Source organism: Oculina patagonica, chromosome 9, assembly GCF_052425735.1.
Source record: "Oculina patagonica isolate OP01 chromosome 9, crgOcupat, whole genome shotgun sequence".
NCBI lineage: Eukaryota > Metazoa > Cnidaria > Anthozoa > Scleractinia > Oculinidae > Oculina > Oculina patagonica.
In genome coordinates, this window is record NC_135766.1 from 29,194,076 (window position 1) to 29,221,485 (window position 27,410).

The 27,410-nt window shown below is 36.6% G+C and overlaps 2 protein-coding genes across 2 annotated transcripts in view; one reads left to right on the forward strand and one right to left on the reverse strand.

Annotated features, from left to right (window-relative positions):
- LOC144665097 (uncharacterized) overlaps window positions 1-27,410 on the forward strand; it is a 115,550-nt gene that overhangs the window by 56,083 nt on the left and 32,057 nt on the right. The window lies entirely within an intron of this gene.
- Window positions 13,934-25,396, reverse strand: LOC144664787 (enoyl-CoA hydratase domain-containing protein 3, mitochondrial-like). The gene is made up of 9 exons (XM_078526002.1): window positions 25,333-25,396; window positions 23,013-23,119; window positions 22,081-22,213; window positions 21,434-21,505; window positions 20,217-20,250; window positions 18,732-18,816; window positions 17,576-17,685; window positions 16,286-16,451; window positions 13,934-15,151 (listed from the first exon to the last, which is right to left on the reverse strand). Exons 1-9 carry the CDS (start codon window positions 25,384-25,386, stop codon window positions 15,037-15,039), a joined length of 876 nt encoding a protein of 291 aa, XP_078382128.1. The 5' UTR covers window positions 25,387-25,396; the 3' UTR covers window positions 13,934-15,036.

The window sequence follows — 27,410 nt, forward strand, 5'->3', positions numbered from 1 at the left end:
TTATCGATTCACCTACTTGTCCATTTTGCCCTGATACAGAGCAATCTATCTCTCATTTATTTGTGCACTGTTCATTGGCTGTATCGTTCTGGAACGAATTTACTGAGTGGTACCGCTTGAGGGCCACTGGTTTGTTAGTGTTTTTATGCTATGTTAGTGCTACCCTCGTTAAATAAAGACTTTACCTTACCTTACCTTTACAATGCAAAGAGCATAGCGTGACAGCTTTGACAGAAAATGAAATAATATATGGCGTCTTAAAAGGCTCATCTTCGCTTCAAACCATCAACCACCTTATACTCATTGGCAAGTTTTTCCTGTTTATCTGCGCTAAAAATGACAAAAAATATCAATTTGCGGATTTTGTCGGCTACGTTCGAGAAAAAATAAATCTCGAAAAGTACATCGCCTTACGTGCAAATAAACTCTCTCATTTTAATTTCAAGTGGAAAGATTTCTTTTAAATATTTATCACATCATCGGTAGCATTTCACTCTCTTTGTTTTTTTTTTGTGTAACATTTTAATTTATTGTCTTTTGTAAAAAGTAAGTAAGTAAGTAAGTAACGTAGTGTGAATAGTGTTTTGTATTGCGAGCTATTAGGAACGTATATGTAGAATAAGAAAGGAACCGTATACAAATAATCTATGTTTTAAAGTTAGTACGTCATTATTTAAAATGTGTCTCGTTGTATTAATGTAATTAGCGTAATGTATTGTACTTTAGCGTTGTATTGTGAGTAAAAATTCAGTATATTTTAGAAGTAGTCATAATTAGTTATCCTTGTAATTAACAATTTTTTCTTTCCTTTTGAAAATGCTCATGTAAAAAGTATGTCTCTTGTAAATAGCCCGTTGTAAACATGTATTTCTCTGTAGTAGTGTTGCGTGTAATAAAGATTTCATTAATTAAAAAAAAAAAAAAGTAATATTTCAGGACAACCAATAATACAACTGATGATGTCAACAATAACCAATCAGAAAGCTACCTGTCAGCTTTACTCTAAAACTTCTTATTTCAATAGTCCGTGCTCGCTGCCAGAAGAGCACTTTGAATTTGGGCAACCAGATACGACGTAAGTTCTCGTGCGTTTATTCTGTGTCCTGTTTACTGCAATGTGTACATGTTTGTTCGCTAATCGTGGTCATAATTCATTTTTCGTAGATTTGGAAAACTGAAGCAGCACCTTTGAAACTTCAACGTCCTTTTACTTTACAGTTAAAATCAGGGCAACGTTCCGAGTGAGTATGAAGCAGTAATTATGTTGCAAGATTTCGTTTTTCCACTTCTAGTACTTTCCTTTTAAATTGATGCTTACTTGAATCTCTATATTCTGGCGGGTACCAAGTTCATAGGTTAATGTCGTAGCTTGTTTAAAATCTTCTATACTTTTGCTGTTTGTTCTGTCTATACATTTAAGTACAATTGGAAATCAATTATGCGTTAGCAAGAAGGCAGAGACTGTATGATTCAGCAAATAATCAAATTTGGCAACACGCTTCAAAAAATTATAACCTTCTGCTTGTTCAACTATTCGGTGAGCTATTATATATTGTCCATTGTTTGACAATTTCCTATGAAATGAAAACTCGGGAATAATATACGAATTGAAAATATTCGACCGCTCAGATATCTTTTTCTGGGAATGCATTTTTTGCGAGTGCGTTGTCTTTTGTACATTTCTTAGCCTTGCCCTGAGGGGACTGAATTTTTCATTTCTCTGTTTCTCTGTTTTTAATTTCTCTGTTCTCAAAAAAAAATCAGAATTTTAAATAAAAATGGCAAAACTTTAAAATATTGAAAAGCGAAAAAAGTAGTTTTAAAACATTAGAAAAATGATAATTCAATGAAATGAAAATAAAAAAAATTGGAAAAATTTTAGTCAGTCTAAATGTGGTTATCATTTAAGCCTTTTTGGAGGAGAATAGTCCAGAAGAGTATTATTTAGAAATCGATCTACATGTCGACTGGTACATTAAGTTCACCTTTTTGAAGAAAGCGATCAAATAATTTATGCCCAAATAAATTAAATAGATAAATTTGATTTCGAAGTTGTCATTAAACCAATTATCTATTGGCAAAAGAGAAAGCTCCCAATGATAGAGAAAACACAGATTATGAACCTCAGCCAGCGGCATTGCTCACAAAAATTAAAATTGCAAGGTTTTATAAAGAATGAAAAAAAAAATGTTTTTTTTTTTTCACTGAAATTCTAAATACTAATGCAACGGACTGGACGTGATTTCTGAGCAGAATTTCCAGCAGAAAAGATCATACATTTTCTGAGAAGAATTTCCAAATGCAACAGAATAAATCATACATGATCTGAGCAGAATTTACAACAGAAAAGTTTATACATTATCTAAGCAAATTTACAGCAGAATAGATCATACATGATCTGAGAAGAATTTACAACAGAATAAATCATACATGATCTGAGCAGAATTTAAAACAGAATAGTGTATACATCATCTAAGCAGAATTTGCAGCAGAAAAGATCATACATGAACTGATCATTAGCGGAATTTTTAGCAGAATAGATTCGAATAGATCATACATGATCTAAGCAGAATTTACAGCAGAAAAGATCATAATTAATTTGAGCAGAATTTACAGCAGAATAAATTAGACATGATCTGAGCTGAATTTACAACAGAATAGGTCATATTATTTGAGCGGATTTTACAGCAGCATAGATCATACATGATCTGAGCAAAATTTTTAGCAGATGAGATGCTACAGTATCTGAGAAAAAATCACAGCATAATGGCTGAGCAGAATACATGTCAGGCACAATAGCTATCGCCAAGCACAATTTCCTGCAGAACAAACATCTCTGCGAAGAGTTGAGAGAAGAATAGATCAATTGAAGCCAAAGCGAGAGAAGAGTAGCTATATTTGAGCTTTTTTTTTTTTCTGCAGAGCAGCTACTACTGAGCAGAATACTTATTAATTCCCAGTAGAATCGATCATATCGAAGCAGAATTAAGAGAAGAGATATAACTTAGCAACGTAACTTTCGCAAGACGTGCATCAGCTGAGCTTAATACTCGCCAATCAACAGGCCCAAATAACATATCATCTTTTGTAGCTATATACACGCAATAATTGAGATATAAAGTCAAACAATAACAAAGGGATATTCACGGTACGAAGTTACACTACTGCTATTTTTACTACTTTAGTTCTGTACATGTCTACCACGGCGTTTGCTTTCAAAAATCTGCTAGAAAATTATCGTGTTTCTACCACGCAAAGAGCACATTTTTGACACGTCGACTTTAAAAAAACCTTGGAGATGATTTCCATCTGTTCGATCGTAGCATTAACCGTAATATTTTAGGACAACCAATAATACAACTGATGATGTCAACAATAACCAATCAGAAAGCTACCTGTCAGCTTTACTCTAAAACTTCTTATTTCAATAGTCCGTGCTCGCTGCCAGAAGAGCACTTTGAATTTGGGCAACCAGATACGACGTAAGTTCTCGTGCGTTTATTCCGTGTCCTGTTTACTGCAATGTGTACATGTTTGTTCGCTAATCGTTGTTATAATTCATTTTTCGCAGATTTGGAAAACTGAAGCAGCACCTTTGAAACTTTAACGTCCTTTTACTTTACAGTTAAAATCAGGGCAACGTTTCGAGTGAGTATGAAGCAGTAATTTTGTTACAAGATTTCGTTTTTCCACTTCTAGTACTTTCCTTTTAAATTGATGCTTACTTGAATCTCTATATTCTGGCGGGTACCAAGTTCATAGGTTAATGTCGTAGCATGTTTAAAATCTTCTATACTTTTGCTGTTTGTTCTGTCTATACATTTAAGTACAATTGGAAATCAATTATGCGTTAGCAAGAAGGCAAAGACTGTATGATACAGCAAATAATCAAATTTGGCAACACGCTTCAAAACATTATAACCTTCTGCTTGTTCAACTATTCAGTGAGCTAATAAAGACTGTTTAAGTGCAATTTGTCAGGAAGCGAAAAATGTTATTATATATTGTCCATTGTTTGACAATTTCCTATGAAATGAAAACTCGGGAATAACATACGAATTGAAAATATTCGACCACTCAGATATCTTTTTCTGGGAATGCATTTTTTGCGAGTGCGTTGTCTTTTGTACATTTCTTAGCCTTGCCCTGAGGTAACTGAATTTTTCATTTCTCTGTTTTCAATTAAACACTTCCTTTATTTGTACGCATGAGAGAAAAAAAACGTTGCATAAATCATAAATGACCATAAGACGCTTTTCAATTCTTTTCTTATGGAATACCGAGAAAGCTTCAAGTTAAACGTTGAAATTATAATTGTAAAAAAAAGCTTCTTAGCTACGCCAAAGAATTGGCTTGTGTTCGAAACGCCGTCAATCAGCCTTGAATGAAAACTTCAACTTGTTGCGTCTCACACGTCGAAAAACACGATACGCGGCTTCTGATTGGACGTACGTATCATTGTGCTCACACGTGCAAAAAGCGTTTCGCGCCCTTTGATTGGTTTACATTGGCTTGCGAACGAAAATTGACTTTGTGGCTTTTCAGTGAGTAAAACTCGCATGCTCGGGTTTCAGTGGAGGTCGCTTTTTAAAAACTGCTCTTTGTTCGCAAGACTAACTTTTGCCAATGCTCGTGCTCGCAAAGAAAAACGCTTATGCTCACAAAGACTATTCAATACCCCTGTTTATGGGTTATACTTTTTAAAAATATGTTCAAATCAACTGATGATAGTTCACCAAGTGCCAGACCAAAGTTGTTGTTGCCCTAAAGGAGTTATACTGTATTCTCTTGTGTGGTTTCAAAGCGGATCATGTGATAATTCTTGTCCAGTACAAACCGCCGTTTTACTTGCGGGATGTAGTAACTTTTTATATATATTTCACAGAGATGGCCAGTCATCTGAAGATTGCTCTTGTGACTTTTCTGCTGATGTTCATTCTGACGGAAACCCCAGAATTTTATATAAAAATGCAAAACTTTACAATATTGAAAAGGGAAAAAAGTATTTTTAAAACATTAGAAAAATGATAATTCAATGAATGATAATTCATTTCTCTGTTCTCAAAAAAAAATCAGAATTTTATATAAAAATGGCAAAACTTTACAATATTGAAAAGGGGAAAAAGTAGTTTTAAAGCATTAGAAAAATGATAATTCAATGAAATGAAAATAAACGAAATTGGAAAAATTTTAGTCAGTCTAAATGTGGTTATCATTTAAGCCTTTTTGGAGGAGAATAGTCCAGAAGAGTATTATTTAGAAATCGATCTACATGTCGACTGGTACATTAACTTCACCTTTTTGAAGAAAGCGATCAAATAATTTATGCCCAAATAAATTAAATAGATAAATTTTATTTCGAAGTTGTCATTAAACCAATTATCTATAGGCAAAAGAGAAAGCTCCCAATGATAGAGAAAACACAGATTATGAACCTCAGCCAGCGAAAATAGAAATTGAAAAAATTGAAATTGCAACGTTTTATAAAGAGTGAAAAAAAAGTGTTTTTTTTTTCACTGAAATTCTAAATACTAATGCAACGGACTGGACGTGATCTCTGAGCAGAATTTACAACAGAAAAGATCATACATTTTCTGAGAAGAATTCCCAAATGCAACAGAATAAATCATACATGATCTGAGCAGAATTTACAGCAGAATAGATCATACATGATCTGAGCAGAATTTACAACAGAATAGATCATACATGTTCTGAGAAGAATTCCCAACAGAATAAATCATACATGATCTGAGCAGAATTTAAAACAGAAAAGTGTATACATCATCTAAGCAGAATTTACAGCAGAAAAGATCATACATGAACTGATCATTAGCGGAATTTTCAGCAGAATAGATTCGAATAGATCATACATGATCTAAGCAGAATTTACAGCAGAAAAGATCATAATTAATTTGAGCAGAATTTACAGCAGAATAAATTAGACATGATCTGAGCTGAATTTACAACAGAATAGGTCATATTATTTGAGCGGATTTTACAGCAGAATAGATCATTCATGATCTGAGCAAAATTATTAGCAGATGAGATGCTACAGTATCTGAGAAAAAAATCACAGCATAATGGCTGAGCAGAATACATGTCAGGCACAATAGCTATCGCCAAGCACAATTTCCTGCAGAACAAACATCTCTGCGAAGAGTTGAGAGAAGAATAGTTTAATTGAAGCCAAAGCGAGAGAAGAGTAGCTATATTTGAGCATTTTTTTTTCTGCAGAGCAGCTATTACTGAGCAGAATACTTATTATTTCCCAGTAGAATTGATCATATCTAAGCAGAATTAAGAGAAGAGATATAACTTAGCAACGTAACTTTCGCAAAAAGAGCATCAGCTGAGCTTAATACTCGCCAACCAACAGGGCCAAAAACATATCATCTTTTGCAGCTATATACACGCAATAATTGAGATATAATTAAGTCAAACAATAACAAAGGGATATTCACGGTACGAAGTTACAGTACTGCTATTTGTACTACTTTAGTTCTGTACATGTCTACCACAGCGTTTGCTTTCAAAAATCTGCTAGAAAATTACCGTTTTTCTACCACGCAAAGAGCACATTTTTGACACGTCGATTTAAGAACCTTGGAGATGATTTCCATCTGTTCGATCGTAGCATCATCCGTAATATTTTAGGACAACCAATAATACAACTGATGATGTCAACAATAACCAATCAGAAAGCTACTTGTCAGGTTTACTCTAAAACTTCTTATTTTTTTTAATCGTCCGTGTTCCCTGCCAGAAGAGCACTTTGAATTTGGGCAACCAGATACGACGTAAGTTCTCGTGCGTTTGTTCTGTGTCCTGTTTACTGCAATGTGTACATGTTTGTTCGCTAATCGTTGTTATAATTCATTTTTCGCAGATTTGGAAAACTGAAGCAGCACCTTTGAAACATTCAAAGTCCTTTTACTTTACAGTTAAAATCAGGGCAACGTTCCGAGTGAGTATGAAGCAGTAATTTTGTTACAAGATTTCGTTTTTCCACTTCTAGTACTTTCCTTTTAAATTGATGCTTACTTGAATCTCTATATTCTGGCGGGTACCAAGTTCATAGGTTAATGTCATAGCTTGTTTAAAATCTTCTATACTTTTGCTGTTTGTGCGTTAGCAAGAAGGCAGAGACTGTATGATACAGCAAATAATCAAATTTGGCAACACGCTTCAAAACATTATAACCTTCTGCTTGTTCAACTATTCAGTGAGCTAAAAAAGACTGTTTAAGTGCAATTTGTCAGGAAGCGAAAAATGTTATTATATATTGTCCATTGTTTGACAATTTCCTATGAAATGAAAACTCGGGAATAACATACGAATTGAAAATATTCGACCGCTCAGATATCTTTTTCTGGGAATGCATTTTTTGCGAGTGCGTTGTCTTTTGTACATTTCTTAGCCTTGCCCTGAGGGTAACTGAATTTTTCTTTTCTCTGTTTTCAATTAAACACTTCCTTTATTTGTACGCATGAGAGAAAAAAACGTTGCATAAATCATAAATGACCATAAGACGCTTTTCAATTCTTTTCTTATGGAATACCGAGAAAGCTTCAAGTTAAACGTTGAAATTATAATTGTAAAAAAAAGCTTCTTAGCTACGCCAAAGAATTGGCTTGTGTTCGAAACGCCGTCAATCAGCCTTGAATGAATACTTCAATTTGATACGTCTCACACGTCAAAAAACACGATACGCGGCTTCTGATTGAACGTACGTATTATTGTGCTCACACGTGCAAAAATCGTTTCGCGCCCTCTGATTGGTTCACATCGTCTTGCGAACGAAAATTGACTTTGTGGCTTTTCAGTGAGTAAAACTCGTACGGAAACAATAATTCTTATTCCCGTATTTTTGGGGTTGTTTTTGTTTGTCTAAATTTTTTTCATTGTTTCGGATCTCCCAAAATTTTTTGGGGGCTCGTTTTCTCGGGGCCCAACATGCTCGGGTTTCAGTGGAGGTCGCAGCTTCTCCCCCCCAAGCCCCTCGCGGCCCCCCCGGGGGGGGGGCGCTAAAAACCCAAAAAATCCCCCCCCCCGCGGCCTTTTTGAAAACTGCTCTTTGTTCGCAAGACTAACTTTTGTCAATGCTCGTGCTCGCAAAGAAAAACGCTCCTGCGATGCTCACAAAGACTATTGAATACCCATGTTTATGGGTTATACTTTTTGAAAATATGTTCTAATTCAAATCGATCACTTATCTTTGATCACGTGCCAGACCAAAGGTTGTTGTTACCCTAAAGGAGTTATACTGTATTCTCTTGTGTGGTTTCAAAGCGGATCATGTGATAATTCTTGTCCAGTACAAACCGCCGTTTTACTTGCGGGATGTAATAACTTGTTATTATATATATTTCACAGAAATGGCCAGTCATCTGAAGATTGTTCTTGTGACTTTTCTGCTGATGTTCATTCTGACGGAAGAATTCAAACCCGTCCTGGCTAAGGGAGGAGGGCGGCTGAAACCAAAGGTAAAACTGTTGGAGAAGAGCATAGCAGAACTGAAGGCAAAGATGGTAGAACAGGGGGGGGAAGCAAGGGCGACAGAACAGGAAGCAAAGATAAAAGCACTGGAAGACTGCGATGGTAAGTATAAATACCCGGCTCATAGTGGAGGGAAACAAGGGGAGAGGGGTGGGGGGTTGGTCTAAGCCATCCGACTCCCATGCCTTTTACTCTCGCTTCCCGTATTTTGTTATTCCCGCCTCCCGTCCTTTTCCGTAGCCGTTATCGCCTCTTTGTCCCATATCTATTACGATTAGTAAAACTGTGTTTTTAGATTTTTTTTTCTTTTTTTTTCCTTTTTTTTTTTTTTTTTTTTCCCCCCAAATATAACAAAATGTTGCAAAGGTTTACTCGGTTCCCGCCACGTTGGGAATGCATTAGATGCGTGAAAAAAAACTAAAAATTTCTTCAAATTAAAACAAACAAACAAACAAACAAACAAACAAACAAACTGAACAACAGGAACTGATAGCTTTTGCCTCATGGAATATCGTTCGTATTCTCTTGTGTTTTACTTGTTACATGCAGTAAATAAAGGGGCAAGTAATTAGTTGCTGCCGGAATATTTGCTGGTTTCACATGATGATGATGATAATGATGATGATGATGACGACGATGATGATGATGACGATGATGATGATAATGATGATGATAATGATGATGATGATGATAATGATGATGATGATGATGATGACGACAATGATGATGATAATGATGATAGTTATAAGTTATAATGGTAGAGTGTTTTAGTAATAGGTAGTAATATTTATGTTTTTAGCTATCTCTAAGCCTTTTTAATAACAAATTTTAAAGGTTTTGACATTGGTTGCAATTATTTTGCAGCTTGCTCAAAAATAAAAGACCTTAATGACACAATTAATAACCTGCCCGGAAAGGGCAATTCTAAAACAAGTAAGTTGATACATGCATTGTGCGAAAACTTTGAACTTCCTTAAATAACATTCAAACCGGCCCTTTGCCCACTTAGGGCTTTGGCCATAAGTCAAATAACTTTCAATATGTAAATTACGTTTGTTTTTTCTTTTTATTAGCATCTGCAGCAGCTGGTTTAGAGGATTCGGAAATCTTGAAAGCGAACGCCAGCTATCTAAAAAATTTAGGTGAATTTTTAAAGCCTGTCGAGCACAAAGACTCTCAGTGGAAGCGTTGTTGGCGTGCGTCTGTGGATGGCTGGAATGCAGCAACTTTTCATACCAACTGCAACGATAAAGGCCCTACAGTTACCATTGTCCGTGTTGGACCGTACATTTTCGGGGGATACACTGGCATCTCATGATCATGGGCTGGTTAGTGACTTAATTTTATTTTTCCCCAATACACGTGCATCAGCTAGAAACAATAAAAATAATAAATGATAGGAACAAAAGCGATAAAGCAGTATAGAAGCAGAAAATCTCAATCTGGCAGTAATCTTTATTGGGCATTCTCCTTGAAATTGGTGTGGTGCAACAACGCTCTTTCTATTAAAAACGGCTCAAATGTTATATTCTTAATACTATGCCAACCGAGGGGGGAGGGGTGAGAAGTGGAGACTATCTTTAGGACAATTAGGGGAGAATAGTTTACCTAGTGACTCGGATGGTTGCCTATTGAAATATTCGGTGGCTAAAAACTCTTCTAAATATACAACACCGCTGACTCTAAAAAAATGATTTTAGAGTCCAATGCATCCGCTGAGTATAAACATTTTTATTTTCATGATAGCAAAAGGACTCAAGTTTGCCAGCGTAATTGACAACAAAGAATAACCACTGAGGCTTGCTAGAGGCATAGTCTAAAATAGGATATGTTTCGCCGTTTTGTGCCGGCTCCTGTATAAAATATGGAGTAAATAAGACCGGATTGGATAAGAAACTTATTACCTGTCGCTAACACCGGGGAAGGTAAAACGTTTTTCAAATGTTAACGCAACGGAGAAGAAATTCCATCTGGGTTGGCGGGGAGGGGGGGGGGGAGGCGGGATAGCCCCCCATATTACGTGGATGTTTGTGGGAAATTTTAAATTAGTATACGTAATTGACTACATGCTGTCCAATTTGGAAATAATTGATAAAAATTCCGAGGGCAGCCAAATTGGACGCCGTAGGCCGAGTAAATTTGGCTGTCAGGAATTTTTTGAATCTAATTCTTTCCAAATTGGAAAATGTATCCGGTTATATTATTATATAGCTTTTAGTAGTCAATCCAGCGTAAATAATAAACTTTTTATTCCAGAGCGGGAAAACATTCAACAATAGTAGGCATAACACAGAACATGCAACTCACTCAAAGCATTGTCTTCACGAATAAAAATTAAACAAAACATCGAAAAACAGTGCAATTTTATTCACCTGAGTTTGCGAAGCTTGCTACAAAGTTAGTGAAAACACTGCATCAATCAACGAAAGTCGTAAACAAAGTGTCCGAAGAGCTTTACAACTTCTTGAATCTGACATACTCCTTTCCACTATTTCGTTCATACTTCATGGCCGTGTTTTCTTTTCGAATTTCAGCATAAACGACAAAGAATTGCATCCAGCTCGTGGCAAAGAATATCTGACAGATTTCTTGCTTCCCTTCGCTGCACTTACGTTCACCCAAGTTTTGTACTATTAGAGGCGTTTTGCTCTTAGTTTTTGCTTCTTAGTGTAGCTAGCTCCTCCTCTGACAACGTAGAAAATTTCTCTTTGTTGTTACTATTGCTGGAAAGCTCAAAAGGAATGGAAAAACGTAGCAAACTTGCCTTAAAAATTCCGCCATTGTCGACTAACAATGCGACAAGTTTACCGGGCTGACGCTATGCTTAATGCTAATTGGCTGATATCCGTCACATGTCGCTTTTCCTTCGATTTGATTGGCTGAGACAAAACTGTCCAATTTTTCTTAAATTGGACAGTTTGTGCATTTTACCTGAAAGTCCTATTCGAAACTATCCAAATTTACAATCCCAAATTGGACAGTTCTCAGAAATTAAGGAAAAATAGCTGCGCTGACAATATAGGATTTACTGACAGCTATATAATTAGACAACTAAAGGAAACCGATCTAGATACCAAAATACGAAAAAACATTCACATCTCTTTGCGTGCAACCCTGAACACCCTGAGTGAGACCAAACATAACAAATTTACACCCCAGACAATTTCTTGGAAGCTGGGTCCGGATAATTTGAAACACTTTTCTTCAAGTGTTTTCGCAAACAGAAGCCATTTCTATAGAAGCAAAGACATGTAAAGTGGTAATTTTAAAGCTGAAGCGAGGTGTGAGGTGTAAATTTTCGGGTCACCGATGTTCTTGACAAAAAAAGGATTTGTAAAACCAAATTTTTATAACAATTTTCATTGTTTATTTAATATTAGGTGATTGTCACTATCATTACGATTCGTCAGCCTTCCTGTTTTCACTGGTTAACAAGCCTGGTTTGCAACCACTGAAACTAAATCAAAATGGAGAGGGAGATAATCGGGAAACCTCGATCTACAGTTGCTCTTACTATTTGCCGGTATTTGGTGCAGGAAACGACTTCACGTTAGGAAACACCGGACCGGGTCAATCAAACCTTGGTTACACCTACGGTCCGCCAACTGGTTACAGCTTTGGGAGCTCCGAAGCCCGGTCATTCCTGGCGGGTAGTTATAATTTTAAACCTGACGAAGCGGAAGTCTTCTATGAAACTTCCTAAAAGAATCATGCTGTTCAAAGTCTTAATTATAACTTAACAAAGCCTGCACAATAAAAAATTAAACTGAAATTAACTGGTAGAATAAAAACCCTTTAAAGCTCAAGGGGTGCACAGCAACACGGTAGAATCTGGTTGATTATCCCACAACTTCCCGATTATATGCTTCCTGACCTGGCAACAGGCGTATGTCTGACATACAAACAAGGCGAAAAGGTCATCCTGCATTTCATAATCTGAATTGTTGAGCCTTACACCTCGTTCGCACACCTTACCCAAAAAGGAATATATTATCGTAGGTCTACAATAACAGCTATTGTCTTTCGAGCAGTTAAAAGATTTTTGTGTAATTGGGTGGGTGTATTAGTTTCCAATCTATTATTTTGTGTCATAAAATAATTACCTGCAGGCGTGAGACGATTTGTAAAAGTGGTAATAACAAAATAAAGGCTGAAAAAAAAAACACTTCTATTGTTTTTCTCTAATCCAAGATATCCCAGAAAGATTAAGGGATTGAAAATATTTGTTTGTAGGGTTCGTGCGTGGTCTTCATGTTCCGTCAAGTCGATAGCCATTGATGACCTTTGGTTGCATTCCCTTCTAAGTGTCGAAAAATAAAACTGTTTTGTAGGCTTGATCTAATTATCATGCGATGGTGCGACTATATAAATCGAATGATGATGATGATGATGATGATGATGATGATGATGACGATGATGATGGTTGCGGTGGTGTTGATGACGATGATGTTGACGAAAATCCAGTCAAACCCAGTATATCGCTGGATTTCGCCGTTCAGTGTCATAAGGATGGCTAACCATAACCATTGACATTTATTTTGAGCTTAAATGTAAAACATTACTCACAATTCTTGGTTTTCATGTTACGTCATAAAATTCTGAAATCAAAATTCACTAGACTTGCTAAATTTTCGTTGTCATTAGGCGAAAGATAAACTAAAAATATATATTTTTGCAATTTTCCAGATCGATAGTGTCATTCGTTTTTAAAACGGAGCATTTTGAATATTTAACTTCGTTGTCGTATGTGACATCAAGCTGAGTACCGTGACAAGGCTGTTTTGTTTGAAAAAAAAGCCTTTCCTTTCCGTTTTGTGCAGATTGAACATTTCAGATACCGTAGAATTCCGGTTATAAGCCCCCCCCCCCCCGGTTATAGGCCCATCAACCTGGAAACAAAAAAATACATCCGGTTATAAGCCCCCCCCCCCCCGGATATAAGCCCCCCTCTACCAGATGACAGTACTGAATAGGGCTAAATGTTGCTTTATTATGTGTTTTTAACTTCAAAACGTATTGTCATCAACACTCCCGTGGTTCGTTTTGAAACGTTTTTTTTCATTCCGCTTATAAGCCCTCCCGGATATAAGCCCCTCCGCTTATAAGCCCACCCAAAACCCCTTACGAAGTTGTATAAGCCCAGGGCTTATAACCGGAATTCTACGGTATAAAGTGGTGTTTATGTGAAAGTGTACTAGCTCTTAAGCCAAGGATAGCCGCTGTTGTAAACAGAATTGAGTTCCAGATGGTTTCTCTGACATCATGGCGGCCATTACTGTGTCCCTCGGCAGGACACAGTTATGGCGTCTCCATACAAAGCTTTATAAATTTGCGTGGAAAGGTTCGGAAATTAACTCGCGAACGGTACACCACACAGACCTGAAACTTGGAGAAATTGTTTATCTATTTATCATCTTTAATATTTGAAATTCATAGCTTCTGTAGTTGAATAGTTTCGAATTTTAATATTTTTTGATTGCGTGACAGTGAAAACCAGCAATTGTTTATGCTGATTGGAACAATTCGGTATTCCCATACGTATACATTTCCTTAATAGTTTTGAAACGCCAACATTCACTTAGTTTGTGTGGGTTCTCTGTGAAGTCTCTCAGAACCACTTGAACAGAAAAGTCAGATATGTATTCAATCAGTTTCACCAACAGTTGTGAAAAAGAAGGAAAATACATCTGAGTGCACGTGATTAACACGCGGATGGCACAGGTGTCGGGATCGCATACAAGTAACGCGACCAACAGGCGTGCGCAGAACCAATCAATCTCAAAAAATTTGTTATAGATACCAATATTATCGGAATTTTACGGTATTTTAAAATTAGATACAACATGGAAATGTTTTATTTTATCGAGCTTACCTAGAGAAGATTCTTGACGCAAGAAAAGAGTGACATTCGCGATGAAATGTCATATATCTTACAGATGTACCACAGCAAGAAGCAAAAACCAAAATAAACAATTATATTCTATTCCAAATTTAGACGGGTTAACTCACTAATTTGTTTCTGTTTTTTTTTTTTATATATATATAATTAGCACACTTTGTCATCTGTTCTTAAGTTGCGGTAACGGTTAGTAAAAGTAACTTTTAAGTTAAAATAATGTAGTTTTTTTTATTAAAATACGAAGTGAATTTTAACTTTCTCCTTTAATTTTCACCATCAACAAATTATTGAATGCTTGACTCCTACAAAAAGTGGCTATTTGCATGTGGTTAAAAAAATGTTTTATTTTAGCCAATTTTGGCCAAGGAACTGGAGCGAACGCCCCGCACGCCACGTATTTCATCTTACTCCAGAAGTCAACGTCAAAATTGCCTAAATATATATTTTTCCCCGCACTAGAGTTAAGACTAGGTGTTTAAGTATCTTGTTCACAAGGTTACTCACGATCAGTACTCATGAGTAATTGTAAACTATTTTGCTGACTAGCCTGTATTCACATATAAAACTACCATTTTTATCTGCATTGCCTTGTAAGGTGTTTTGTGTCAGATTAGACTTTTTTTAACAATTTCAACTATAAGTTAACGACAGTCTGTTGTATGCGTCCAAGATGGCTTTCTCTTCTGAAGAAAAGCCTTGATTCCTTCCTGGCCATCGTGTAGTTTCAGGTTCTCGACCATCACAGCCTCGGCCTCCCTGCAAAAGAGACAAAAAATTAGGGAGAAAAGGGAAAAAAAATCGTTATGTCTGACAAACATAAGTCAAATCATGAACAGAATTGTATTTTTTCGTGTTCGCGTTTTTTTCGCTGTTAAGGTCATAACCCTGAACCCTGAAATAGAACTGAACACAGATTTTTAACCAAACTTCGCTTATTGGTTTAATACTTTAAGGGAACTTAAATTTTGAAATAAAAATGGGGGGTCACCAGATTCGTTTAGGAGCAGGAAGACCTTGAATATTCTATATAATTCCTTTATAATTCCTCTGCGAGTACTGGCAAAGTACACTTTTTTAGCGATAATTTATTTTTCAAACATAAGAATTGATCTGTTTTCATTTTACAGGAAGAATTTGATCGCTACACCCAAAATATGAGAAAAAATTCATAGGTCACCAGACTCGTTTACGAGAAAGCAAAAATTTACTTCTCTCGCGGACTAAGCCGCATAGAAAAAAGCCAACATTTGTTTATAAAATTATGCGCAGTAAGGATGCGCAATACAGGACAATGACCTTAAAAGAGAGATTAAGCATGACGTTATACGAAAGCGGCAAACGCGAGCTTGCCTTTAATTTTGTTACCTTTTTACCTTTTTATCGAATTGTAAAATTAATCCCTTATAAAAATATTTAGAGAAAAATCCCACTTTCACGAAAAACACAAAACTACTCATGTCCGTGTACGAGCGTCAAACGGCAGATGGCAGAAAATGAATTTTTGCCGTTCGCGGGAAAAATAAACGTCATGCTTAATCTCTCTATTAGTTATGAATTCTCGTCAGTTTTTTTTGTTCAGTTTTTAGTTCTTTGTTCAGTTTCTCGGTGTCGTGTTATGTAATCATTAATTGTTAGATCTTGTTTTCCGGAGTCGCCGCACAGATGTTGTAGGTAATCGTGTTTTCTTGTGTTTTTTCGATTATTGTTCAATTATTGTATTCCGTTTAGTTGTTATCTTTTATAGTTTATTAATTCTGCGTTTTTCTTTTATTTGTGTAATTCAAGTGAAATGCAAGTATTGAAGGCGAACTTCAAAACTTTACCAGGAGTGTTAAATACAAGCACATTCACAGTAATGAAAACAGCTTAATCTTTGCAGCTTCAACTCACGCGTAAGCCTGATCCCGGCCCTTCGTGGTTTGTGAGTAGAAACAGGTCTTTCCCATGGCTAAAACAGGTTGACTCATGGAAACAATTTTATTTGCAATTGCGTTGACTTCTTCCTCTAGTTTGTCCTCTGGTACAACCTTGCTGAGAAGACCAAACTTGAGGGCCTCTGATAGAAAAGTTAAACACACCACGGTGAACTACTAACATGTAATATTAGAGTGCGGATACTAGTGGACGTCTTCCCTTCACCCTCCTCCTAGACCCACCTTGCAAAGTCATTTGCTCAATGTAAAAATCAAAATGATTCAACTAGTACTTTCAGTGAGTGTCAATGGCCTTGAGGCTGGATTACTTCTAAAGTTAAATAGAAAGGGTGCAGTGGTACTGGGGCTGGGACACGGGACCAAAGTATTTTTCCAGAGAACAATCATTCTCATACCCAGAGCCGCTCGTCCCTCTTAGCAGGCTGAGCCTGGGGCATGAGGAACAAACTTAAGTGGCTCTGGGACACATTATTTCACTGGCTCGATTTTTAACAAAGATAATAAATGTAGCCAATCAATACAAATCAACCATAGTAAAATCGCTTAAAACAAAGGGATTTAAAAACAGTTGATTTGACTGCTAAAGCCAATCAAATCAAGTGTCCCCAGAGCTACTTTTTCCTCGCGCCCCAGACTTACAGTAGGCCCGGTCAGACGCCATACTTTTCATGAGCCGAACTCAATTCGAATTTGGACCGACCCAAATTGACAAAAGTACGCCTCTTGATTCAGACGCCGTACTTTTTGGCCGTTCCGAGGCCGTTCCTAATAAAAGTTCCAATAAAACCAGTCAAAGTTGTCAATTGAAAATACATTATAATAATTTCTGAATTAAGGATCGGCACATGAAAAGTACGGCATCTGAATCAAAGCCGTTCCAAAGGCGAAATTCTCGGCCAAGCCAGGCGGGAAGAACGGGTGAGCCGTTCCAAATTGAAATAGCCGTTCTAATTTGATTCAGACGCCGATCTTTTCACGTACTTAATTCAAGGAATTAGGTTCGGCTCATGAAAAGATTGACGTCTGAACCGGGCCTTAGTCAGCTAAGAGGGTTAGGTGGCTCTGGGGACGAGAATGGAGAACAATTTAATGGCCATGGTTTTCCAATTGAACATGGACTCCATCGCAAACCTGATTCTCATTTTTGACTTGGTCAGATCTCTTCCTTCCATTACACAAAAAGCAACTCTGGTTGATATTGCTAAAACAAGACCTTTGTCGTGAGAAATGAGGGGGCAATGTTTACCTTCTGCACTGATAGGATTGCCAGTAAACAACATTTCTAAAGCAACCTTTCTTGGTACTGCACGTGCCAATGCAACTCCAGGAGTTGAACAAAACAAGCCAATGTTGACACTATAAACAAAATGTAATCCTTCAATAATAACTCAACATAAAAGTCAACTGTTTCTTTACAGACACCTCTTTTGCATAAGACAGACACCTCAATAAGACAGACACCCTTAAAAGATGGACACCACTATAATATGGACAACTCTATACGACAGACATCTCCATAAGACAAACACCTCTATAAGATGCATGCCTCTATAATTGCTATTGTGTGCTCACTGGAGGCCCCACGGCCCAAGATAAAGTGCGAAAAAGTTTGATTTTATACTCTATTATATTATCATAACAGAACAGAACCAATCAAAATCAAGAATTTTAAATAATATTACAGATATGATTATACCATGGTTATGATGTTCCATATTTTTTGGCATTGACTTGAAATGTGGTCATTTTGCAAGTGTGCTTCCAGAACTACATGTAGGCGTATAGAAATTTATAGCATATCTATTATGTTCACCCAAGTTCTTCATCATTTTTTCTAATATAATTGACATAATGAAGGTAATCTGCATGTGAATGACAGCCTGGAACTGTCACGCTACAATAAGCTAACTTGACAAGAACAACTTGAGACGACAGTTCAGATCAATGCCAGCAATAGTTTATGTTTATGTTTGAACATTATTATTTTTAAACTGTTCATTCAATCAGTGAATATGCTGATGGAGTCATCAGTAGTGCAAAATATCATCCTGGGCTTATTATATCATTTCCCAGGAACTCTAAAACCCATCTCCCGCTGAACAATTTCAATAATAAAGGATAAAGGTTAATCTGAGTAAGTGCATTGTGTCAGGTATATAGACAACAAAATAATACAAAACAAAAAGAACTTATGATGTTATATTTTGGTACTAATCTGTACTTAATCACCATCATCTTGTAGTCTGAAAATGTTATAGTCAAAGAAAGTGAAATGCCAAAATATAATTGTTCATCATAAGTTCCTTTTGTTTTAAGTTTTTGTTGTCTTACCTCGGCACAATGCACTTAATCGGAATACCTTCATCCTATTTTCAGGAACTCTAGCTACCATTTTCACTAACCCTGGAGTGGCAAACTGTGACTTGGTGGTGGCTACAGCAATATCACAACTAGCAACCAACTGACATCCTGCAGCTGTTGCAAGTCCTGTATTGAAAACACAAGAGGATATATTCATTGTAATAAAAGTAAAAAAAAAAAAAAAAAAAAGATGTGCATGTGCACCTAATTATTGGCTGTCAAGTTTCATTCTTCATAATTTAGGGTGCATTCCTTTGGAATGATCCAAATCAGGATTTGTGATCACTCGGATCATGGTGCATCAAAGGAGGTAATGAATCCACCCACAAGGCTCCTTTGATGCAGCATAATCTGCACGATTTTGGTTACCACATTCCTGATCCAGATCATCCCAAAGAAACACACCCTCATAGTAACACTTTTGAGAGCAGAGAAAGAGTGGTGACCCAATAACAACAGCTGTGTACACAATGCACACCTACTGACAATGTGAAAATGCAATAATCAGCATTATTGGTTAGTTATTTATTTACCTACTAGAAGATGGTTTTCCATGTTCTATAAGAAAATAATGCACGCTTGAGGTCTATAAAAGCTGCTAGTGGATGCCCGAGCCGTCAGGCGAGGGCATTCAGCTGCTTTTCTTGACCTCAAAAGTGCATTATTTTCTTATAGGACATAGGAAAACCATCTTCTAGTGGGTTTAGAATATAGCATTAAAAAGAGCACAGAACTTACAAGACTCGCCGCCGCTCACGGCATTTACAAACGCACGCAACATCGGTAAAAGTGAAAGTTTAGTTTATTCTTTTCTTTGGCGGCTTCTTTATAAATAAACCAAGATACCATTTCATTCATATTTCCTATTTATATAGTCCTTTCTCCAACTACCAAAAGATTCTCACAAAGCCGACAAATCTTGTTGAAATATTTACGCATTCAAGTTTGGTTAAGCCTACTTCAATTTCATTCAAATGAAAAATTTTCATGCGTTCGTTTCGCAGCAAGTTTTTCAAATTCGCCTCTTATTTCGATTAAAAAGTACAAAAGTGGAGTGTTCTGTCTTCAGATTGTGGCTACAAAAAGGTTTCTTACCTCAAAGCGTTTCTAGAGTCCGGCTTATTTTGCTAAATAATTTCCAATCAATTTGGGGCAGTTCACGGCAAAATAGTGGCGTATACAACTCCAAAGAAAAACAACAAATTTCAACGATTCTTTCTTCATCTGTCGCTTCCTTTGGCACTGTCTTACTTCCATTTAAGCAGGTAAAACGTTCCTGATAAAAAACTTGCTGCTTTAAAGCATCATTTAAACAACAAAACAAGAGAATAGAGGCGAAGTCGACGAAGTCGTTCAGCGAAATTCGACAAACAATTCGCACATCCGGGGTACCGGGCTTCTATAGTTTTCAGCTATGTTCTATTAAAAATAATGCCCGATAGAATTCCATCGCGCGTATACAGCGGCTATATTCTAAAACTCAGTACAGTATAACAAAATACAGTAGTGACAAATGGGATATTTACCATTCACTTGAGCTATAACTGGTACAGGAATGTCCTGAAAAAGTCAACCAATATACTTAATCATTAAATTGTACTGTAAAAAACTAATTAATAAGCAATTCATTTATACACTGCACATAAAAAAAGATTTAATTATTAAGTTGTTAGTCTTTATAAATCTTTGTTGCATAATAACCTAGCAGTGGTTGATAAAATGCAAATATTTTTTTTTTAAATATCAAGTTAATTAGATTTTTGATGTACAGATCTGGAACTGTTATACATTACAGTGGAAGCCTGCCTTACAGCCACCTCGCTTACATATACAGCCACATCGTTATTACGGTACATCATTTTTTTTTGTCCCAGCTTTAAATAAAACCCTGTTAATGCAGCCACCCCATAAATACAGCCAAAGGTCGAGACTAAAGTTTTCATGAGTCAAATGAGTCAATGAGTCAATGAGTCACCAGTCACGAGTCACCAGTCAAATGAGTCAAATCATGAATTTGAAAATAGCGCTACCCTTACTAACAAATTAAAGCTAACCGCAAGCAAACCGGAGTGGGACTAACTGCAAGCATACCAGAGTAGAACTAACCGTAAGCAATGTGAAGTGCTTGTTAGCTTACTTGAAAAAAGGTAAACAATGGTTCAATAGATAATTCCTACTTTGTGTAAAAATCAGCTTGACTCATTGACTCATGACTCATTTGACTCATAAAATGGGGGACCTCTTTGTGGTAACAAAATCACAAAATACATGTTATGATGTATAACATTTACAACCTTACTACCTATAATTTATTACTGCATACATGTACATGCGACAGTATAAAAAATTAAATTGGACAGCAAGGACCCCGAAAATGTGACCATATAAAATCATAATAATTTTACATTGTTTTGTTCAGATGTAATCCAGTCAGCTATCAGCTTGAAGCTGTCTTCTGCTTCTGATTAACTTAACAGCAATCACATTGTGTTGTTCCATAAAATATCTATACCCCTCCCACGGAAGGTTTTTTGATTTGAATTTTCCCACCCCTCTCGAAACTCCAGTTACAGGTAAGCCCCATACTTTCCTTAAAAATTTTGCCTTTTGAAACCCCCCACCCCCTTGGGATTTCCGATGACCTTCCATGGGGTGGGTATGGATATTTTCTGGAACTGCAAATAATTCACACTTTTGGGCTTCTTGCTGTAATTAAGCAGCCTTATAATGATATAGTTGTTACCTCCACCAGTTTCATCACTTCTGTACAATGATGAAATACTTTGGCATGAGAATCTGTCCCTTCCTCGTCAGTCTGCAAAAGAAAAAAAAATCAGTCAACCAATTGATTGATCAATCAGTCAATCAATTAATCAATCATTACTGCATCTTTCTGCTAAAAAAGGTTGACTGTGTAAAAACAATGTTTTATTGACTATTAGTCAGTATGGACTGAGCCTCTTTGCCCATGAAAGAAGTCACTTATATTAGAAAATCTACAGAAATCTGAGTACTCTAAAGAGGAGAATTCCAGTTACATACCGGTAATTTAAATGTATGTATTACATGAGTTACAACATGAGAAATACTGCTGAAACATAACCAAACTAAACTAAGAATAGCTAACCAAGTAGTCAAAAACTTAGACCCGATCTGTGGTAAGTGATAAGAGGTAGGGGTTTTATTTACAGGTTGTTTAAGTGTTCCTGGTTTTAGTACATGTAGACTGCATTGACCTTGGTTGCATAAAAGTATAAAATTTTGCCATGAACTCTAGTTGTAAGATTGGTGGAATAGTTGAATAGAGTGTAAATTTTATCACCCATTAAGACCTGTGCAACCCTTTAAAAGTTCAGCCCAAGAGGTTCCTTGTACTAAGTACTGCCTTACCAGTTCCTTTAGATCATGCCCAGAAGAGAAAACTGCCCCATTAGCTGACAAGATGATCACTCTTAAATCACAGTCCACGTTGTGAAGCAGGTTAGACCTAAGTGCCAGTAGCATTGGCAAAGAAAGCATGTTCCTGAAACACAAAGTCACACAATTGAAATTGATCCTCTTAACTTTTTTTTGCAGTAGTCAGGACTGGTCTACCGTTAAATGACTTTTTTGTAAGTACTGGTCTAGATACAGAGCTTGGGGAAAACTTTCAACTGCATGCCATCCTTCTATTGATCAACCAAGAAATGTCTCATCTTCACCCTTCCATACCAAGAGTAAAGTTTTTATGAGTAAAATGAGTCACGAGTCACTGAGTCACTGAGTCAAAACTTAAATTAGTCGTTAGAGTGCTGCCCTTACTAACAAAAAAAGCTAACTGCAAGCAAACCAGAGTGGAACCACAAGCAAACTGGAGTACAACTTTCAACTGCAAGCACACCAGAGTAGAACTAACCATAAGCAAAGTGGAGTGTTTCTAAGTTTTCTTGCATCCCACTGTAAAAATCACCTGATGACTCATAGACTCATTTGACTCATAGACTCATTTGACTCATATTACACAGGGGACCTCTTCCATGCCACCACGTCATTGACTGTGTCTGGATCCACCCTGTAGCTCACTATACTTTCAAAAAGCACTTAAAAAGTGTTCTGTTTTTTTTTTTTTTTTTTTTTAATAAAATTATAAATACTCACATAATTCCAATAAGAACTCCTACTCTTATAAGTGCCCCATATTTACTTTATTTAGTAGAAAAAAAAAAAGAAAACAACACATGTTTTGTAGAGTAGCTAGGTCCCCTGGCTGAAATAAGCACCCTGTCTTCAAGAGTGCATGCAAATTAAATTGACAGCTTGAAGTTGGCATTATATTTTTTTACCTTTTCTTTGGATTATTCAGCACAATTCTTCTTATGCCATTTGAATCTTGTGTACAGATCGTGAGACCTTCATCTCCTTTTCCTTCACTCAGAAACCTGCTACACAACTGTTGGGCATTTGTTAGATTAAAATGTCAAGTTTGTGTCTTGTAAAACATGATATGAAATAGAGTGGTTTTCACCTGAGTATTAAAAGTTATCCACATTTGCTTTAGTCTTTCCATAATTTACCACACTAACTAAGTGATTGGTTTAAAAATCTTGTACTACTTTCTCAACTTAGAGTGGTTTTCTCTTGAGCGTCAAAAGTATAATTATGTAATTCACATTTCCTTTGGTTTTGCATTACTATGTTTAGAGATCGGTTTAAAAACTCACATCATTTTTTTCAGCCAATCAGTAGTAAAATCAAAACCACTGATGACTTGCTTGCATACATTGTAAGTCATGTTTACTCCTGCTTCATGCTGGCTACATGTATTTCCTTGAGTTTCAATTGGCTCACTGGATTGACGACATCACAGGCAGACCACCCTATGTGTTCGTGGTTAATGATTGTTGACATAAGGTTATGTTGAAATCAATGGCGCATATAGAAGATATATAGAGAAACATTACGTCAGCTTCGATTTACTACAAAATATAAATTTTACTCTAAATGATTCAATAAAAGTTAAGATGAAATGCTGAATGTGTCTTGTGTCGTGTTTTTTTGCCGCCCCGAGCTCTTTAAGACGTTTATTTTGCGAGATCATTTAGCGACCGGTAGAAGAGAGAGAGAAGAGAGAACAAGGCAGGCAGCTTTACCGCCGGCGGTCGCGACCTTGTCTAATTCAAGCTGGAACTGACGCTAAACCATCAAAATTCTCGCCTCGAAAACACCGGCATCCGATCAACTAGTTATTTCTCTGTCCTTGTGCCGAATTAGAGCTCCACACTTCCAATATTTTTCGAGTAAAGCGATCCCGAAGTCTCAAAAGTAGCTTTCTCCATATGATCAGTGCAAAATTCTGGATCAAAGGAATTTGAAACATGCGAATAACAAAAGGAAATTTGACACATCTGTCAAACATCAAACGCACGTGCCCTAATTTTCTTTTGTTATTTTATTTCATTGATGTTTGACAGATGTGTCAAATTTCCTTTTGTTATTCGCATGTTTCAAATTCCTTTGATCCAGAATTTTGCACTGATCATATGGAGAAAGCTACTTTTGAGACTTCGGGATCGCTTTACTCGAAAAATATTGGAAGTGTGGAGCTCTAATTCGGCACAAGGACAGAGAAATATCTAGTTGATCGGATGCCGGTGTTTTCGAGGCGAGAATTTTGATGGTTTAGCGTCAGTTCCAGCTTGAATTAGACAAGGTCGCGACCGCCGGCGGTAAAGCTGCCTGCCTTGTTCTCTCTTCTCTCTCTCTTCTAACGGTGGCTAAATGATCTCGCAAAATAAACGTCTTAAAGAGCTCGGGGCGGCAAAAAAACACGACACAAGACACATTCAGCATTTCATCTTAACTTTTTTTGAATCATTTAGAGTAAAATTTATATTTTGTAGTAAATCGAAGCCGACGTAATGTTTCTCTATATATCTTCTATATGCGCCATTGATTTCAACATAACCTTTTGTCAACAATCATTAACCACGAACACATAGGGTGGTCTGCCTGTGACAACATCTTTTGTGATTGACCAGAGTGATTACTTTCACTTTGGTTTTAAAGCAGTCAATTGAAAACTACTCTATCAGTGAGAAGTACATGTAAAACCAAAAACAGTTGTGTCTTACTTTATGTTTTTCACTGGCTTCCCACACTTGCCCTGTTGACATTCATTTCCTTTGATTTGGTCAAAAGATTATCTGTGACTTTTCCAGTGATTGCCAGAGAGATTATTTTGGTCTTGGTTTTACAACACCCAGTTGAAAAACAGTCTAACAGCTTGATCACCAGGTAAGTTAAAATACACCTCCCCCTTCCCCACTTCACGGTTCAAATATGGTCCTTTTATTTCAAATGCAAATATCTTTGTTAAATTAAAAAGTCACCCTAAAGAATTCGATCATCTCGTACCTCTCGTACCGTACCTCTCAACTTCTAAAGGTTTCAGTCATTTGAAGGGCTCTTACGAAAATTATGTGCTATAAAACTTAAAATTTATATGAGTGGTTATTCAACCGGAGGTCACCGCAGAAGGAGCGGGGGTTCGAGAATCTTAACAAAAACTACAATCCCGATTTGTGTTTTAAAAAATACAACGCAAGGGTTTGATATATTTTCAGCTAACAGCTATTTATATTCAATAAATACGCATGTAATTACCTGGGCAGCTGGAATTCTTTGGACGTTTATTCGTCTACACAAGCTCTGCAACATCTTTAGACGAAAAAATTGCAATACACGTTGTGTATGCGTCATAGTCTATCTACACCATGAACAATCTCTTACCCAGTTCCTAGCAAGTCACTCGGTTCATTTCGTACCCAGATTCCACTCCTCCTTCAATGAAGTCAAAATTAATTTGACGAATATTTTATCTACTGTTTTTTGGACAAATTCGCACAAAAAATCATCAGCGAAGGCGCTCTAGAATAACTAAAATACCAATTAAATCGAAATGAAGTTAAATAGACTTGAAAAAATAACATATAATTTATTTCATTAATTTATCGTTTGATACCTGGAAATATAGAAAGGTCTGGCTAAATGTACATGTAGCTAGAGGGAGCCTGCAAACGGAAACTCTGGTAACTGCACAAAAAGAGGTTTTCAACAAGAAGGAAAGATATTTAAAGGGTAGATATTTGCTGTTCGAAACGTTTACATTTTTTATTGTTTTGATACTCTTGTTTCATATAAATATGGTATTAATTTTCGCGTGTTTAAATTTCGCCCGATGTTTTTTTTTTTTTCGCGCGTTTTTTTGAAATTATTTTGAAATTTTGCTATTATTTTGAAAATGAGCTCTTTTTGGTAACTTTATTTTCGCCTTAATTGCTCGAATGTTTAGCGGAAACTGTATTAAAATGTTCAAGAGATCTGATCGGTAAAAAGAATTGTTCATTAATTTAAATTGTTCAGCGCAGCAAACAAAAGAAAATTAAGCTTGCGTCAGAGAGAAACAGAAGCATTCGCTGTAAACGGTGCTGGTACTTCAAGCCTGAAATATTAATGAAGGGAAAAAATGGTAAGGAACTCCACTAGTTAAGTTCTCAAGATTGAATCTAAGGACATAATGTATTAAAGTCCACAGTCGATGTAAAGTTCGTTCGTTCGTTCGTTCGCTCGCTCTTTCGCTCATTCGTTCGATTGTTCGTTCGATTGAAAAACTACACTATAAAATTTAAAAAGTAGACAATAAAAATTTAAAGATGTAAACTAATCAATACAAAGAAAACAGCAACAGTTGGCCTCGGTAGTCAGGTTAACATTGTTCAGCACGGCCTTGTCTGTGGCTGGCCATCACCGATTAAAGTGGGATTTCTACACCTTTTGTGCGTTAAGTATCAATTAGTTAGCCTCCTTCGCAGACGTTCTTTGTGCTCGTTCTGTGAAGAAGACTATCCCTTAGTTAGATCCCAACAGGTAGAAATATTTTTAGAAATAGAGGCTTGTGGATTTTTTTCGATGAGTCTCCTTTTTGTCCGCAATTATGAATTAATTGGGTATTTTATTCAAGAAGGCGACGTTACATAAGTTGCCCATCAGCGAAATGGCGGAATGACACTATTTTTCTTGCGGTTACCTTTTATTTGTAGGTTAGGGCAATAACGTAAAGCTAGTGCCATTCCGTTGTTCTTCCATTCCGCACAATTGGCCATGGGTCGCCCGAGGTCCCAAGCTCTTCGCTTACATTTGTCCGCCGAACACATGCAAAATATGGCTAATACTGAGCGATGTGTCAACCTTCAGTTCTGAGTCAATCGTAACTCCCGAGTAATCAAGTCGCAAGCTTATAATCGTTCCATATCAGTTTAATTTACCTTAAGTAAATCTATTTTATGCTGTGAAATATTCTATCTTGATTGTGGCAAAATATAACAGTGACTGCTGTTGTTTGTTAAATTACTTATCTCACTGAATATGAACTGCGGGTGAGGTGAAATTTGACGATATTTTTTTAATGTCCCTTTCCCCAACAGGTCATTTATTTCTCTGATTCGTGACAGATTACACTGGGAAAGGTGCACTGAATTGCAGTTGGAAGTGAAGATATATATCAGGCGAGATCCCGCGAGAGCACACAAGATTTTTGTAATCACTCGACCATGAATGACTCAAATTCAACCGCAAACTTTTTCAGCAACAGAAATGGCACGTATAGTTGTTCTTACATGTCCATGTTGATATGGAACGCTGACGACATTGTTAACATAGTAATCACATACGTCATCACGTGT